General features: G+C 26.1%; 2 protein-coding genes across 2 annotated transcripts; both read right to left on the bottom strand.

The window, feature by feature from the left end:
• Nucleotides 1-817: 817 nt before the first annotated feature.
• Nucleotides 818-3,884, bottom strand: LOC117182049. Its single transcript, XM_033375072.1, has 3 exons — nt 3,723-3,884; nt 3,157-3,636; nt 818-858 (listed from the first exon to the last, which is right to left on the bottom strand). The coding sequence occupies exons 1-2, from the start codon at nt 3,837-3,839 to the stop codon at nt 3,166-3,168; spliced, it is 588 nt and encodes a 195-aa protein (XP_033230963.1). The 5' UTR covers nt 3,840-3,884; the 3' UTR covers nt 818-858; nt 3,157-3,165.
• A 4,456-nt stretch (nt 3,885-8,340) lies between these two features.
• Nucleotides 8,341-17,839, bottom strand: LOC117181083 (uncharacterized protein PFB0765w-like). Its single transcript, XM_033373651.1, has 4 exons — nt 17,435-17,839; nt 14,242-14,919; nt 10,830-11,193; nt 8,341-8,549 (listed from the first exon to the last, which is right to left on the bottom strand). The coding sequence occupies exons 1-4, from the start codon at nt 17,495-17,497 to the stop codon at nt 8,341-8,343; spliced, it is 1,314 nt and encodes a 437-aa protein (XP_033229542.1). The 5' UTR covers nt 17,498-17,839.
• Nucleotides 17,840-18,238: the final 399 nt, after the last annotated feature.

The following is an 18,238-nucleotide window of genomic DNA, read 5'->3' as shown; positions in this document are numbered from 1 at the left end:
GTAGATATTCTATGGATAACATTGAAACTTTGTACAAAATGATTTCAATAAAACTTTCAAAAACAAATCTATGAGACATGTGTTTACTCAAATATTGCCTCTATGCCTACACTTTTGTCCAGCACTGTATGTAGCCCTTTTTTGATGAATACCCTTCATATTTTTTTCGTAGCTTGTGTTGTGTGTACAAATTTATTATTTTTCTATTTTCAATAATGTTTTTTACGAATAAAACAAAAACAACGCCTCAAATCAAAAAGTGATTGATAACAAATTCGTAGATCTTCTGTAGGTTAACAATGTTTATCTTTTCATATTTTGTAGTGTCTTGCATACCTTGACCGCTAAATGGATTTTTATGTTTTTAATTATTTTTTATACGATCAAAATTGGAAATTTTGATTTTTCAAGAAAATTCTAAAAGTTGTTATGATAATCTTCTAAAGTTTTCAAAAAGTAACGTTTTTCTTCTCTTGACGTTTTTTCATAAGTGCGTGTTTTGGGTTAAAATTTTTATTTTCGTTTGTTATTTTGGTTTTTGAAAATGCTACAACTCTGATCATTTTATTTTTATCGAAAAAAGTCGTGAGGATAAATTGGTGAAATTTCCGATTACTAAAAAAAGCCGCACATAGAATTATTAAATAATAAAAATAATTGTCTTAAAAATTTTGAAAATGCTCTAACTGTTTGAATGTTTATTCTTTTAATTTTACATAAAATTCAAATTTAAAGTAAAATTTTACATAAAACCAATTACCTTCTCATTAGGATAAAAATTCCTTGAATTTTGCAAGACTTTTTTGAAAATCCGTGACTTCTTCTTTATTTTCAAGTTTTCTTTGACCTTCGGCAACCCTGGCAATAATTAAAATATTTTACTAATTAATTTATCAATCCAATCCTTCAAGGGAGAGGCTTAATATTAGCACCAGCAATCAGGTTTTATGTAAATTACTATCCCCGGGGCAAATAATAAGAAATAAACTACAGTTTTATCACCATCCCTTTCTTCTCTCGCTTCGAACCTGAACTTTCTCTCCTTCCCTCTGTCTCTCAAAGTCTCCCTCAGATTTTCATAAAATGCTGGAGCGCCGAAGCCCCAGGCCCTTAGCTCCCAAGAACCCTCATAATTACGATCTCATCAACAAATTATCTAATTAATCTCGAAAATGAGCTTCGAAAAATTCTTATTTAAGTAAGATTGCCCAATTAAAAAAAAACAGGTAAACTTTTTTTTTAATAATCAATATTTTTATTTTCTTACATAGTTATCATGAGATCTCGCACGCATTGTTTTTGAAAATCTGGTTAATTTATCAAATTTAACTGAAGTGCCTAACTTTTTAACATTTTCGGCTCAGTATCGGATTTTCACAAGTACTTAACAACTAGGGATATTATTTTTGATGTTAAATAATATTTTACTAATATTAAAAAAGTTCCTTTTTTAAGAGTAGTACTTGTGTATGGAATAAATAAAAATATGTATTTCAAGCGATTTTCTTAAAGATTTATTATCTTCATTATCTTAACATATTTTTTCACACAATGGTTATTAAACTGATAAATAGATTTTTTTGCACACAACTTTTTTTAAGAATCTATAGCATTTTAAGAGAATTTTTGTTCTATTTTGCTGGATATAAAAAATTTAAGGGAAAACTAATTATTTCAAAACATGTTGAGAAATTTTTTTAAGTTTTCACAATTATTAAAATCTTAAGAAAATTAAATAAAAATTTTTAAAAAATATAGATTTTTGAAGTTTTTGAAATAATAAGCTTTTGATGTATCTTGAAACGTTTAGAGAGAATCAATCAAATTTCTTAAGATTCTTGGACAAATTTGGAATAATTTTTGATTTAAAAACATAAATTTAGAAGATTTTTTTTTATGATTTAAAATTTTTTAAAATAATTTTCGAAAATTTCAGAAAACAACGTCTACAACAAGTAAGCTTGAAAGATATTTAGAATATTTTAAATGATTCAAAAATAATTTGAAAGCTGTAAATATATTGATAAAATCATTTTTTTTAAATTCGTAGATATTTGAAGATTAAAAAAATAATAATTTAAAAAAATGTTAAAAGGGTTACAGAGAAGGAAAAGTGTTTTCCTAAGATTCATAGAAAAACTAAAACGAATTGTTTATTTTAAAAAATTGATTTTAAGAGAATATTTTCAAACTTTTCAAGATATTTAAAAGATTTCTAAAACTGTGAGAAAAGAATCTGGAAAATTTTTTAATTTTTTAAATTAAAAAGAATATATGAAAAGCTTGAATCTATTTAACTGGTACGTAAAAGTCTTCGAAGTTTAAAAAAGATTTGAGAATGATTTAAATTTTGAAGATATTTTCAAATGAAAAAAAAAATCGATTTTTGAAGATTTTGAAAAAAGTAGCTTCTTAAGAATTTTAAAATGTTTCAAGAGAATAAAAATTCATTTTTAAGATACCTTAAAAGAATAGTATGCATTATGATTTATTTAACAAATGTAATTTTAAGAGAATATTTAGGAAAGTTTTCAAAATTGTCAAAAAAGAATCTGGAAAATTCCAGGGAAATTATTTTCTTTTTGTAGAATTAGTAAACAAAACTTCGGAATAATTTAAAAAGATATCATTAAAGTGTAGAAGTTTTTAAATTTAAAAGGATTTAACAAAATTTTAAACAAAATGAAGATTGTTAAATATTTTGAAACAAAGTAGAAGAATTTTGAAAGGTTTCAAGAGAATGACAATTTTTTCTTAAGGTTGCAGGGTAAATTTGAGAGAATTTTTTATTTTGAAAAATGAAATTTAAAAAAAATCCGAATATTTCTAAACATTTAAAAATATTTCTAGTTAAAAAGATATTTAGAAATTTTAGAAAACACTTTAATATCTTTTTAAAAATTAAATTCTTTCTAAAATGTAGTAAAATCCTGTAAAGTAAAATAAAAGATTCTTAGAAAATTTCTAGATACTTTCTCTATATTTTTAAAATCTTCAAAAATCTTTTTTATTATCGATTTTTTTATCATCGATTTTATTTTTATTAATCGACATTAGGTGACACGCGATTGACGCTACTTTCATTAAAAATTAAAATATTCCAATATCTCTAAAATAAACATTTTTATCTATAAAAATTATATTATAAAAACTGACTGAATATTTTTATCTTGAAGCTTTCGTAATCTCGTCTATTATTTTCGAAACTTTTTTTTCAGCAGTATCCACAGCTTTCTTATCACATTCAAGTATACGTTTCGTACATTCGACCCTCGCATTAGTTTCTTTTTTCACTAAATCCTGGAAGTTTTTCAATAATTTTTGAGCCTTTTTTTCTATTTGAGAAAAACCTTTTTGAAAACATTTTTCTCTATTTTCATTTGTCAGACAATCTCCTATCATTTTCTGAGCCTCTGTTTTTAATTTAGCAGCTTCCTCGTGAATATCGTTACGTTCTTTCTCTAATTTTTTAACAGATTTGGAATTTTTCTCGTAGCACTCGACTAAATTGTTTTTCATATTTGATTGTATCTTCAGAATCTCAGCCTCCTTTTCCTCGATAAGTGACTTAAATTTTGCATTCGCGTTTGATAACTCATTCGCCTTTTCTCTCAGCTCATCAAACGTTGATGATACCTTTAAAAAAGCCGGTATTTTATTATTAATATTTAATTACTCTTTTAGAAAATAAAAATATTTTTATTTCCTATAATTTAGCCTACTGTTGAAGCAGCCTTTTCATCAAATTTGGAAAATTCCTCCAATTTTTCTTCAACAGTCTGAGCAATAAGTTGTCCTAAATCTGTTACTATTTTTTGCACTTGTTGAACAAAATCCATCTTCGTAAATTTTTTATTAAATAAATTGATGAGAAAAAAATTATTATGCCTCTTTTTTGACTTCAAGGTTATAAATTAAAAACAATTGATATAATAATAGATTCCATGATGCACTCATGCAAGCCGAACCTTTATCATTTTTTCAAACTTTGGGCAACTTATTTTTGTAGGGAAAAAATAAAGATTACCAAATAACTAACTAAAACGGATTAAAAAATTTTTAATTTTTAATTATTTTATTTCCAAATTTTATTTCTTATACTTTAGAATGTAAACTCTTTAATTTTGAACTTGTTTAATGTGAAAACATTAAACATTTTTAATTTAAGTCGTCTACACTTAGGAGATTTTAATTTTTAAAATTCCACATTTTTGATGTTTTAAATATTTTATTCAATTTGAATTGGTTGCATGAATGGTTACAATTTTAAGTTGTTTACCTAAACTCGTGAATTTTTGCCTAGTCAAGTTTAAAATTGTATAGCCTGGAACTTTATTTAAAGTTTTTAAATCATTAATTTTGAAGGTTAATAACTTTAGAACTTGTTTGATTGTAATGTTTAAACTTTAAAACCTTAAATTTGAAACTTGACGATCATGATGCTCTAGATTTAAAATTAGAAATATGCTTGCAATTAGATATGTTTTATTTTTTAACGATTTTCTCTAAACTAATTTAATTCGAAATGTTTCAGAATACAAATTATATCATTTCAAGCGTGTCGATGTGAAAGTTTTATCTTTTATTATTCATGATGAAATAATTTTAAATTATTGACTGAGCTTTTCAATTTTAGATAGTCAATTTTGAAATTTTCTAGGCTGAAATATTATTTTAAATTTTGTAATAATTCAGTTTTCAAAACCTAAGACTTGTCCGGTTTTAGGAAAAGAAAAACATTGTTATTCATGAATAAAATAAAAAACTTAAGAAAGGTAATTTTGTTTTAACAATGGTTTTTATAATACATTTTTTTCCCTTAGTTTCGTGTCTCATAAATTTTTGTTAAATATTTTAACGTAATTAAATAATGGCTTATTGTTTCAAGGAACGCATTCCCTACAACGTACTGCTTCCGATTTTGAAAATAATCTCAAAATATAGTTTTTTTTAAAATTCTTTTCTTCGGAAATTACTTTTAAACGATTTTAGCCGCAGAAAATTCATATTTGAAATTAAAAAAAGTAGAGTTATATACAATGTTTTTATTAAAAAAATAAACAACGACTTAAAAATCTTTGAAAATAAAGTTTCCGAAAAATAAAATATTTGAAAAAGGGATTTTGAAATTTCTGGTAATAATGTTCAGTAGAAGAAAAAACTGGTGGTCTATTCCCGTATTTTTTTGGTTCACAAAAAATTGTTACGCAATGGAAGCTTACAATATTTCTTGTAGAAAATATAAATCTACGTTATCGTTTTTTATGTCTTTAAATTTCTGAATGTTGAAAATTATATCATGTTGAAGTAATTTTAATTTTGAAGCATTAAAAACTAATGATTTAATTAATATAATTAATTATTAAAAATATTTGTATTTAAAAAAAAATGAATCAAATGAAATACTTTTATTGGCCGAACCTATTTTTAATTTACTATTTTTTAATGACACAAAAAATTTTCCAATTGCTTAGAATCAGGCATTTTCAAATTCCGTAATATTATAAACTGTTGAAAATTTTCTTATTCTGGACTTTTTCGATTTGGAAATTTTAAATAGTCAGCAACTTTATTTTTTCAGGAGTATTTATTTTGAATAGTTTCTTTTTCGGGAATTTTAGTCGTCTCATTTTTAGAAGTCTTTCGTAAGTTTTTAAATTTTTTGTTTAATTTTTCATGCAAATTTATGTTTTCTAAATAAAAGAATCTCAAGAATTTTCCCATGAACCTCAGAATTTTTGTTTCTTATCCTGAAATCTTTCAAAAAGCTTCAAAATTGGATTTTTACATTTTTAAAAATCTAAATTTTGTCTTTAATTTTTTGAAAAATTTTCCACTCTCGAATTATTTTTGAAATTGTTTCTAACCTTTTAAAAATCTTTTAAAATTAGTCGTATTTTTCTTTAAATTAAACAAAAAGAATTACCGCAAAATAGAAAACTGTCTCATAATCTTGGAGATTATTTTTTAGAAAATTTTGCAAAAATTTTGAATTTTGTAAAAAGATTTTTAAAGGTTTTCTTAACATACATTTTTTAAGTAATAATCATTAAAAGTTCTCATTGGAATCTTAAGAAAAAATATTAATTCTCTTCAAGTATTTTGAAAATATCATAAAGCTCCTATGTTTTGTGTTCTAAATCTACAAAATTCTACAAAAAATCTTTAAAAATGTCTCAGGATCTGCCAGATTATTCTTTGAAAATTTTGGAAATTTCGAAACGTTTTGAAATCTTTTTAAATATTCTCTCGAAATTTATTTTTAAAAATATAAAATCATGTCAAATTTTCTGAATGATCTGAAAACTTTTTCGTTCTTTTAAAACCTTTGAAAATGCCTCATAAGCTTCAAAATTTAATTTCGAACTCTTCTAAAATATATATTTTGTTTAATTTTTTTTTTCATCTTTTTAAATTGCATTTTTTAAAATTTGACGATTTTGAAAATCTTTTGAAAAGTTTTAAAACCATTTTAAATATTACTTTTAATCAATTTTTTTCATAATAAAAAATCATTTTAAATTTTCCTTGAAATTATAAAATTTTTTTATTATTTTTATTGAAAACCTTCAAAATCATTTATAAGCTTCTAAATTTTTGTTTCGAAATATTAACAAATCAACGCTTTGTTTAAAGTTATTTAAAATATTATCAAATGTTAAATTATTTTTGAAATTTTTTAAAACTTTCGATTATATTTTGAAACGATTCAAATTTATCCTACGATTTTTCCTAAATCCTGAAAAATAATAGAATTTTCTCTAAAATCATCTAGATTCTTCTTTGACGTTTCAGGAAATACTGTATGTATGGGAATGTTTTTCTTTTGAAATTCATTTTTTAAAATAATGAATGATTTAAACTTTTTCTAGAAATCTTAGAAAACATTTAGAAAATATTTAGAAAACATATTGTTGCCATTTTTTTTAGGGTTTCGGGGACGCGCTCAGATACACTTTTAGTTGCATTCTTCTGTCCGTCCGACCATCGTACTTTTTTTCAAAATGGGGAACTGAGGGGAGCTTCTAACTCTTAACCCAAGTTTTATAGCTCACAGCTGAAAACTCATAATGCTGGGGAAATGGCGAATGTGAGAGGAACTAAAGAGAGGTAAGTAGGTTTAATGAGGGGAGGGGGCAAGTAGGAAAAGTAAGAACAAATGAAAAAAGAATTTTTACGAGACGTGAAGGGAAATGAGGTTCGGGGAAGTACGATAAGTGGTGGAAAGTTTTTTTGGGGGGGGGGGTAAGTAAGGGGAGCGGAACTTTGGAAAAGAGGGGAAATGAGGGGGTTACAGAAAGTGAGGAGAAATTTCGGGTTAAGTGAGGATAGGGGAAGTAAATAAAGAAAAAGTTGGGAAGGTAAGGTGGAAGTTTTGTGTGGCGTAGTAAGAGTGAAATGTTGACATAGGTCACCACTGATGAAGGTTGGAGATGCACGAGAAGTGGTGGAAATTGTGGGTGGGTAAGTAAGGGGAGCGGAACTATTGGATGTGTGGGGAAATGAGGGAGTTACAGAAAGTGCGGGGAAAAGTCGGAGTAAGTGAGGAGAGGGGAAGTAAATAAGGAAAAAGTTGGGGACGGTAACGTCGAAGTTTCGGGTAGTGTAGTAAGAGAGAAATATGGACATAGTTCAGCAAAGATAATGGGGAATTTGAGAGGAAATAAAGAGTGGTAAGTAGGTATAATGAGGGGAGGGGGTAAGCAGGAAAAGTAAGAACAAATGAAAAAAGAATTTTTACGGAACGTGAAGGGAAATGAGGTTCGGGGAAGTACGAGAAGTGGTGGAAATTATGGGTGGGTAAGTAAGGGGAGCGGAACTATTGGAAGTGAGGGGAAATAAGGGAGTAACATAAAGTGAGGGGAAATTTCGGGATAAGTGAGGAGAGGGGAATTAAATAAGGAAAAATTGGGGAAGGTAAGATCGAAGTTTTGGGTGGAATAGTAAGAGAGAAATTGGGACAATTGGGAGAATTGGGGGCGTCGGAGACAGGTGGGGACGTAGGGAAGAGGTGGGCACGTAGGGAAAAAGTGGGAACGTAGGTGAGAAGTGGTGGCGTAAGGGAGAAGTGGGACATAGGGGGAGAAGCGACGACGAAAGGGAGAAGTGGCGACGTAGGGAAATATAAGGGGATTAGTAAAGGGAAGGTATCGGAGGGGGAGGTTTGAACTACCATAAAATCTATCCCACCACCCCCAAGCGTTACATAATAAAAGGACGACCCCTAATTGAAGAATTAAATGTAAATCGGTTCTTCTGTGCAACTTCAATATCAATACTTTTTTTTGTAAAATTAGCATAGAATAATAATAAGTGATGGGTAAAGACGGGAGACGAGATTTATTTCTTTCCGGCTTTGGTACACTCTTGAAATATTTTGTCCACTGTCTTCAGTTTTTCTTCCGCTGTGGAAATCCATTTCAGGGCCTTGTCGATGTCGAGGCTGGATTTTTTATTATCTTTCTTTAGTGCATCCACTCTTTTTATCAGTTCAAACTTCTTTAATTTTATGGAATCGAAGAACTCGGCGAGACACTTGAGAATATCGGCTGGATAGAGGTCAAAGGAAGCAAATTAAAAATAATTAGATTCTGAAGATAACGAACGTCCTATCATATCGAATCGATTTGAATCAATTTCACTTCGAATACTTTGTCTCCATTCCATCTCCTTTTGTGCAAAATTAAATCGGGCTGGTGTAAAAGTTTAAAAATTTCCATTTGTCATTTAAAAAATGCAGAATTTATATTCTAGAATTTTTATTAAAGTGATCTAGCGATTTAATTGATTTTTTAAGGATCATAAACAGATATCCATGATGTAAGAAAACGCGAAAAATATAAATAAATTTTTTAGTTCAAAACTAAAAACACATTTATAGAGATAAACATTTTCATAGTTCAAAATTCTCTTCAATAGAAGAAATTAGAGGATTTTTCACGAAAGTAGGGGAATACATTTTTTTATGTAAAATTAATGCAGATATGGATATAAGGTTCAAATTAAAATGCTTCCCATTCCTAGTATTTAAAGTGAAAGTATTATCTTCTAAAGGAAAAAGAAAAAGTTAAAATGATACAGTTAGATTTTAAATAAAAAAGAAGAATTTTTAATCAAGAAGATTAATTTTCTACCAAAAGGACAAATTTTTAACAAAAGAGATGAATTATCAGGGAAAAAGAGGAATAAATCGGTAACCGAAAATGTGAATTTTTAACAAAGTAAATCACTTTTAACCAAGTGTTGCAGTTTCGACCTTCAAATTTTTTAAAATTTTAAATCACTTATAGAGAAAGTTCATATTGCTGCACAAAGGAATTATTTTTAAGAAAATTGTTGAATTTTCAAAGAAATAATGAAATGAACAGAATAGATGAATTATTAAGAAACCGCTGCAGTTTTAATTTTAAAAAAACATAAAATTTATACCAAAAGAGATGAATCTTCAAACTGAAAAGACAAATTTTCAACAACAAAAAATAAATAAAAAATAGTGGAATTTTAAACTTAAAAATATCTGTTGGTAAATAAAGAATGGAAATTTTAACTAAACTGACCGAATAAGAGAAATTTTAATCAAAAAAGACTTTTCAGTAAAGAACGAACAAAATGTTAACAAATTTTTGAATTTTTATGACATCGAAAATAATTTTCCACAAAAAGCTGAATTTTTACCCGAAATTATGAATTTTGCATAAAAAGTTTATTTTTTACTAAATATTTCAATTTTCAACTAAAAATATGAATTTTTAGCTAACAAGAGTAAGAAGGTACCAGAAACGATTAATTTTTAACAAAATACATCATTTTTAAAACAAATAATTACATTTTACACTAATAAATATATTTTTTTAACCAAAAAGGTTAAATTTCAAAAACAGAAGAAATTTTCGACCAAAGAGATGTTTTTTAAACTAAAATTATGAATTCATAAACAAAAAAATGAATTTTTAACAAAGTCATTCAACTTTTAAAAAAGTAGTTGAAGTGTTAACCAAAAAATATAAATTCTTTAAAAAATGGAGTAGTTGATGTTTAAACGAAAAAAGATAGTTTCTTCAAAGTTAAAAAAAGAATAGTTCGATTCTCAACCAAAAATATTTTTCAGTCAAGAAAGAAAAAAATTGCAAACAAGTTTTTGAATTCTCAAGCCATCGAGAAAAATTTTCCACAAGAAAGTTGAATTTTTAATCTCAAATTTTTTATTTTCAACAAATAAAGGTCATTTTATACCAAATAGTTAAATTTTTAACTAAAAATACAAAAATTATAGTTAAAAGGATTAATAGGGTACTGGAAAACACAAATTTTTAACCAAAAAGGTAAAAGGTAATTTTTCAAAAAGAAAAGTAATTTTCAACCTAACCAATGTTTTTTCAACTGAAAATCTGAATCTGCAACAAAATAATGAATTCTTAAAAAAGTGGTTCAACTTTCAAAAGAAAAAAAAATCTCAACCAAAAGACGCCTTTTTTCTTCTTCAAGAAAACAGTTGAAGTTTCAACAATATCATTACACTTTAAATAGAAAAATAAAATTGCTAATAAAAAATATAAATACTCAACCAAAAATAGCAGAATTTTCCTATTAGGTTCTATTAATTTACTTCGCACTTTAGTGGATGAATTTATTTTAAGGTACAAGAAATTTAACACAGAAATGACTAGAAAACTCCGTATTTAAAAAAAATGTTTTAAATAGTAAATGAAATTCCCTTTTAATTCCTTTTTCTAAATCCTCTTTTTTTAATCTGAGATTAAACTACCGAACAGTCTGATGCCTAAAATATATTTTTCTTATTAAAAATAAAAACTCAATTTCTTAGTTACCTTCAACTACCTTCCCATCTTCTTTTGTACATTTTTTTAGAACTAGCTTTGAATCTTGAACAATTTCATTGAAATAACGAATGAAATCTTGCAGCAAAGGATCCGCCTTATCAGATTTTTGGAAATTTTCTGTGATTTTTTCAGCAGCTTCTATTTCATGTAAAATTAAGTTCATTGAATTCAGAGCGTCTTTCTTTGCTTCCTGCAAACATTCCATTTTTTCTTCCTTAGCAACTTTGATCATTTCTTTATTGGGCGCTTTAATTATAATCGTTATTTTTTGCTGCAACATTTCCTCAGATTTTTTTTCATCATCAAAAAATGTATCGATGACTAATGCCGGTGATTCTGACTTATTTCTTTCCTATAACCAAATGAAATTAACTTCAATTAGAAAAAAATTGTATCTGATCTAAAATTGATTCTTTATTTTTCAAATAGGGGCCGCTCAAAAAATGCGTCACATTTCCAGGGAGTGGGCAGATATTCTGACGTTTTTTAATCCTTGGGAGGGCGGAAGGTTACGCAGAATGTGACGTCACAGATGACAAATATAAATGTGAATAATTTTTTTTTAATTCTTGAAAATACAACTAGTTTTAATGGAAAGTCCATTTTTGAAATGAAAATTATACTATTATATTTTCGGATCATATTTAATGTCTTTTAGTTCAAAATTCTACTTTGTTGAATTTTTTTTTATTTGGTCGATAATTAATTTTCTCAACTGAAAGTTGAACCATCTTCTTAAAAGAAATTGTTTTTAAAATTAATATTTCAACTGAAATTCTAGCTATTACATTTTTAGTTGAAAATTGATTGTTTTTAGTTGAAAACTTGAATATTTGGTTTAAAATTAATGTATTTCGTAGCCATTTTGTCTTTTTGGTAAAAAATTAATCTTCTGGGTTGAAAATTCAACTACTTGGTTGACAGTTGAATTACTTTGTTAAAAGTTAATTTTACTATTTGAAAATACATTTACGTGGATGAAAATGAAAACTTTTTTTGAAAATTCGTTTTTTTTAATGAAAATCAAATTTTTTGAACTGCAAATTTAGCTATTCTATTTTTTGTTGAAAATTAAGCGTTTTCAGTTTAAAATTTAAACGCAGGATTGAAACTAATATTTGGTTCAGAACTCATCTTTTGTTTAAAAATTCCACCATTTGGTTGAACTATTATGTTCAAATTTTCTTTTTTATTACGTTGAAAATTAATTTTCTTAAATAAAAATTGAATTAATCCTTTTTTTTTTGTTAAAAATAATCGTTTTCAGTTTAAAATTCAAATATTAAAATTTTAAGAGCGAATTTCATTCGGATGTTCTTAAAAATTCCAGTACCTAGTTGAAAGTCGATCTAATTTGTTAAGCATCGATTTTATAGCTTGAATGTTCAAATATATTATTGAAAAATCATTTTTTTATTGTTGAAAAGTTACTTTCATAACTGAAAATTCAACTATTTCGTTTTTGTTTGAAAGCTGATTGCTTTTGTTAGAAAATTCAAATATTTTGTAGAAAATTGATGTATTTCAATATAAATTTGTACTTTTTAGCAGAAAGTTCATCTTCTTGATTGAAAAGTCAACTAATTGGTTGAATTACTTTGTTAAAAATTAATTCTATTATTTGAAGATTCATTTACTTGATTAAAAAGGGAACTATTTTTTCGAAAATTAGTTTTTTTTCAAATCAATCTTATGAACTCCAAATGCAACCATTGCATTTTTGTTGAAAACTAATCGTTTTGAGACTAAAATTCAAGGAAACGATAAAAATTATATTTTTTGTTGTTATTTAACCATTTTGTAGATAATTTTTCCTTTGGTTTAAAAAATTTGACTGCTGTGTTGAAAATTCGTCTTTTTGGGTCAAAATGCTATTCTTTTAGAATAAAATTAAAAATCTTAGTTGCATATTTGTTTTTCTTTTGTTTGAAAAATCTTTCTGGATTAAAAATTTCTCTCTTTTGGTAGAAATCTTATCTCTTTTGATTAAAGGTTCAACTGCTTGGTTAAAAAAAATCTTTTCTAATTGAGAATTTAAATATTTCGTTAGGAATTCGTATTTTTTGGTGGCATTAAAGTGTTTTTTTATTTAAAATGAAAACCTTTTTTCGTAAAAATATCAAGCATTACATTTTTCATTGAGAATTCATATGTATTGGTACATTCAACTATTTTTAATTAAAAATTAAAATCCTCTTTTTTTGCAATATTAACTTTGGACAGAAAAAGATTCAACTTATACCAAAAGAGATGAATTTTGAATTTTTCGTTTAAAGTACTGATCTTTTTTATTGAAAATTCTAGTACTTGGTTGAAAATGCAAATTCTTTGTTAAATCTATTTTTTAAAGATTTATTATTTTATTTGTAAATTCCAATATGTGGTTAAAAGTTCATCTGTTTTTGGTTGAAAATTTGTCTTTTTGGGATACAAAGTTTGTCCCTCTGTTGTGAAAATTCATCTTTCTTGATAAAAAATTCAACTCTATTATAAAAAAATTAGTGTTTTTGGCTTGAAGATATCGATTATTTAGTTACAAATTTATAATTTTTTGGTAGAAATGTTTTTCTATAAAAATTCATCTTTGATATTTAGAAATTCAACTTTAATATACAAAATTTGTCTCTTTGGCCTGAGAATTAAGCTATTTGTTTCAAAACATTTTTTTTTGGTTGGAGTTTGATCTTTTTTATTTAAAAAATCGATCATTTAGTTGCAAATTCATCTTTATGTGCCTAAAATTCAACTATCTTCTTGCAAATATAATTATTTTGTTAAAAATTTAGCAGTTTTGCTAATACGTCATCTTTATCGAAAATTTTTCTATTTTCTTAAAAATTCGTCTTTTTGGATAGAAAATTTGTCCCTCTGTATTAATAAATCTTCTTTTTTGGTAGAAAAGTTTTTGGATGAGAATTTATCTTTATTGATTAACACTTTTTTTTAAATTTGATTATTTGTTTTAACATGCATTTGTGGTTGAAGTTTGGTCTTCTTTGTTTGAAAATATTTCGTTGAAAATTCGTATTTTTAGCTACTCGTAGAAAATTCAACCGTATTATAAAAAATTTCTCTTTAGCTTGAAGATTAAACTATTTGTTTAAAAACGCAACTGCTTGCTTTTGAAGTTTAATATATTTTGTTTAAAAATGCAATCAATTGATTGAAAATTCAGATATTTTGTTTAAAATTCGTCTCTTTCTAGAAAAATAACATCTTCTTTGGTTGAAAATTCTTCCTTTCGATTTTAAAATTCAATTGTTTTCTCAAACATTCGACTGTTTAATTTGAAAATTTACACTTTCGTTGAAAATTCATCTCTTTTGGAAATGGTTTGCAAAATATGGTGACGCAGTTGTTGAACTTCCCCATGCGGTTTTTTTTTTATTAAATAAAATACCTTTGAATTCTTAATACAAATTATCGTCTTTTCAACAATTTTTGGCAGATTTTTCAAAATATCACTTTGGGCGTTTTCATGGCAAATGCTGGCAATTTTCAGCAATTTCAAAACAGATTTTTTTGAAGAATTCGAGGCTTCCTGCAAATTTTGTAAAGTATGTTTGTACCTATCATGAGCAGATTTCATTTTATCATCGATGCAATGTTTAATATTACTCTTTTTATCCAGACATTCCTTGAGGGCTCGAGTTGTTAATTTTTTCAAATCTCTCACATCCTGCAAATCGTTTTCATACTTGCTCCGAATAGTTTCAACACCAATTACTGTTTTTTCGGTGCAAGACTTAATTTTCTCATTGTAAGTTTTTTTAATATTTCGAATATCTTCGTTGTATTGATTTACACAACCCGAATAACTTTCTAGCTGGATCTCTGAAATTTTTGCCAACTGAAGAACCGACTTTTTTGCATGAGCGACTTCTTTGCTCATAAATTGGGTACTATTTTTCAATGATTCTTCTATTTTTTTCGTTGCTGATGAAAAGAAATCTTCGGTTTCTTTCGATTTCGAATCTAGTGTTAGAGTCACTTTGTGCAAAAATTCATGAATTGATTTCGCTAATTTCGCGTGTATAAGTGAATCCTCCTCGGAATCATTTCTCAAGTTTTTGTTTATCTGTATTAAAAAAAAAATTTCTTACATTTGGAATAAAATTAATGAAATCAGGGTGTCTAGCGTCATATCCCTAAAAACCTGGAATATTCCTGGAATTTCACTCATGATCCTGGAATTTTTATTCCTTAAAAAAAAAGGTTTTCAAAATAGAAGTTTAATTTTCTAAACAAAAAACGAATTTTCAATAAAATATCTAATTTTTTGACTTGACAAATTACAATAAATTTTCAAATAAGTAATTTCAACAATGGATGTGATGCTAGTTTCCAAACATTTTTTTACTAAAAAGTGAAAATTTTACACTAATAAAGATAAAATATTAACAAAAAATAGTGTAGTTAAATTTTTATTTAAGAGAAATGATTTTCAATAAAAAACGAATTTTCTAGTGAACAGTTTACTTTTGTACCAAATTGTTGACTTTTCTACCAAAGTGTTAAATTTTTAAGCGAAAAATAAGAATTTTTAAAACCAAGAATATGAATAAGAAGTTTAATTTTTGACAAATTAAAAGACAATTTTTAACCAATTAGTTTCAGCAATGGATGTGCTGCTACTTTCTAAACATTTTCAACTATTTTCAATTATGAAACGAAAATTGGTTAGATAAATTTTCATTTCAGAGAAGTAATTTTCAATTCGAGAATATGAATGTTGAAGAAAAGAGTTAATTTTCATTTAGACAGTTGAATGTTGAACAACGTTGTCAAATTTTCATTTCAAACTATTAATTTTGAACGGAAAACAATAAGTTGCGATCATTAAAGTTTAATTTACGATCATAAAGATGAATTTTTAACAACATACATAGATTTGAAACAAATTACTATGAATTTTTAACTAAGTAGTTTGAACAATGGATATGATGCTGGTTTCTAAGCATTTTTGACTAAAAATTGAAATTTCTAAACTAAAGAGATCATTTATTAACCAAGAATAGAGTAGGTAAATTTTCATTTGTGAGAATTAATTTTTAATGAAAAAAAAAGAATTTCATACCAAACTACTCAAACTGAAGATTCATAATTATTGTGAGAAATTCATCTCGTTGGTTGAGATTTTAACTAATTTTTGTTGAAAATGATTTTATTTTATTTTTTTAAATTTACTTTTCAACTTAATTAAAACTATACTATTTTTGGTTGAAAATTGACTTTTTTATATTGAAAACTGAACTTCCGATATAAAATTTGAATCATTTGGTCAAAGAATTAATTTTTTTATTGCAGGTGTATTTCTTTGCTTAAGAGTTTAACTAAGTTGTAGAATTTTTTTTTGTTTGCTTAAAATTTCATTTTCATTAAGACAGCGTCCCTTTTTTTTTAGAAAATTGATCTTTTTCGTTGAAAATTCGACTCTATTGATACAATTTTTTTTTATTTCTTCTGTTGGTTAAACTGCATCTGTTTGTTTGAAATTATTATTTTTTAATTTATCTCTTTGATTAAAAACTTAAATATTATGTTGAAAATTTATTTAGCTTTCAGTGAAAATGGATCTTTTTGATGAAAAATTTTATCTTTCATATTCGTATTTTGGGTCAAAAATTTAACTTTTTTATTGAAAATTGAATTATTTTGCTGAAAATTCAACATTTCGCGTTAAAAACTCAAATGTTTGGTTGAAGTTGAATATTTTTGTTTCAAATTTTCACAATTTGTTTAGAAATTCAAGTATTTGGTTAAAAAGTTATCTTTTTTTAGTCCAAAACTCAACTATTTGTTGAAAATTTGTCCATTTTGACAGAAAATCACCATTTTGGTTTCAAATTTATCGTTTTGTCTTAAAAATCAAATTGTCTTTTAAAATATTCAATTATTTGATCAAAATGCATCTGTTTGTGGATGATGTTAACGCTTAATTGGAAATTTATTTCTGTAGATTGAAAATTGAACAATTTGGTTAAAAACTCAATTCTAATGATGAAAATTCAACTTTTTTGAATTAATCAATTTCGTTTTAAATTCGTCTTTTTTGGTATAAATTTTAAACGCTTATTGAAAAATCGTCCTTTTGTATTGGAAATGTGTTGCTTATTGCAGCAAAGTGCATTTTTTCTTAAAATAAGTAAACAAATTTTTATTAAAAATTTTTTTATTAGGTCTATAAAAGATTCTAGGCTTAAAATGTTATTGAATTAAAATTCTGGTTTTTGAATATTAATAGTCAAGACGAATAACAAATTTGTCCATCTATAAAAAAGCTAATCACACGTGGATTTGAACTCAGTATAATTATAACAAAAAGCAAAAAACTATTGAATCTAAAAAAATTTTATTAAATAGTTGTTCAAGTTAAAGAAGCCCAGAAAAAAACCTCGAAATATTTGCGATTGCTGCTTCTTGTAAAAACTTTTTTATTTCCACTAGATCTACAATTCTTACAGTTTTGTGCAAAAAGCATATTTTCGTAAAAAAGCTACCTGGGAAAGTTATTTTTTGTCCTGAAAAACCTGGAAGAGTCCTGGATTTTTGTTTAAACTAGACACCTGATTAAATAAGCTTTATATTTAAACCTGGATGTACTTAGACAAATAGAATGGTCTATTTGCTTCTTGTATCTTGACGAGTTTCCACATCCTTCTTGTCAAAACATTGGGTTAGGTAATTTTTTTTTCAACCCATAAAATTTTTCTCCTTGATCGTATTGTGAAGCAGTGCAAGTACTGCAGTTAAAATCATATTCGATGTTGATTTTTTTCTAGGAATCGTGGAAAGCGAAGAAAATATAAATCGAGAAAAGTTACTCTATTCCAGAAGTCCGAAGTCAGCTTCTATTACTTCTTATCTTTCTGAATTTGATGCTGATCACGTCTCGAATACCAAATCCACGAGTTCGTCTTAACCTTTGAAAATGTCTTTCATCTCTCACAAAGGGACTCGTTTTTAGTTTTTATTTTTCATGTTATAAAATGCTTCATTGAGTTTTTTCTTCGATCTGATAGACAATAATGAGGTAAATGTTTTGATTGAAGGGACTTGGACAACTAGAAAATAACCGGGACATTTTTGGGATTGGAATATACCAGAAAATGGCATTGAATTTTTTTATCGCGAGCTTGACTGATTTTAAGAAGAAAAATCTATCCATGTACTTGAAATAACAAATTTCAAATCACAGGCTATAAGCCAATCTAGAATAAATTCAGGGCTCGGATTGTGCGACTTTTTTCGAAACGATTTTTCAGAAACGTTCGAAGGTACCAAATAATTGAGTTTAGATCAATTTTCAACAGGGAAGATTAATTTTCTAACAAAAAATATGAATTTCTAATAAAATAATTACATTTTCAATTGAAGAATTGAATTTTAAACTTAAA

This window comes from Belonocnema kinseyi, chromosome 10 (assembly GCF_010883055.1).
Source record: "Belonocnema kinseyi isolate 2016_QV_RU_SX_M_011 chromosome 10, B_treatae_v1, whole genome shotgun sequence".
Taxonomy (NCBI): Eukaryota; Metazoa; Arthropoda; class Insecta; order Hymenoptera; family Cynipidae; genus Belonocnema; species Belonocnema kinseyi.
This window is presented reverse-complemented; position numbering and strand designations above follow the sequence as displayed.

Excerpts from the sequence above, each read along its gene's own strand:
- LOC117182049 (XM_033375072.1), bottom strand. The coding sequence starts at position 3,839 with ATGGATTTTGTTCAACAAGTGCAAAAAATAGTAACAGATTTAGGACAA. Across the intron at positions 3,637-3,722 it reads ATGAAAAGGCTGCTTCAACA|GTATCATCAACGTTTGATGA; the intron begins GTAGGCTAAATT and ends GCTTTTTTAAAG.
- LOC117181083 (XM_033373651.1), bottom strand. The coding sequence starts at position 17,497 with ATGTGGAAACTCGTCAAGATACAAGAAGCAAATAGACCATTCTATTTG. Across the intron at positions 11,194-14,241 it reads TTTGTATTAAGAATTCAAAG|GAAAGAAATAAGTCAGAATC; the intron begins GTATTTTATTTA and ends ATTTGGTTATAG. Across the intron at positions 8,550-10,829 it reads AGATGGGAAGGTAGTTGAAG|CCGATATTCTCAAGTGTCTC; the intron begins GTAACTAAGAAA and ends ACCTCTATCCAG.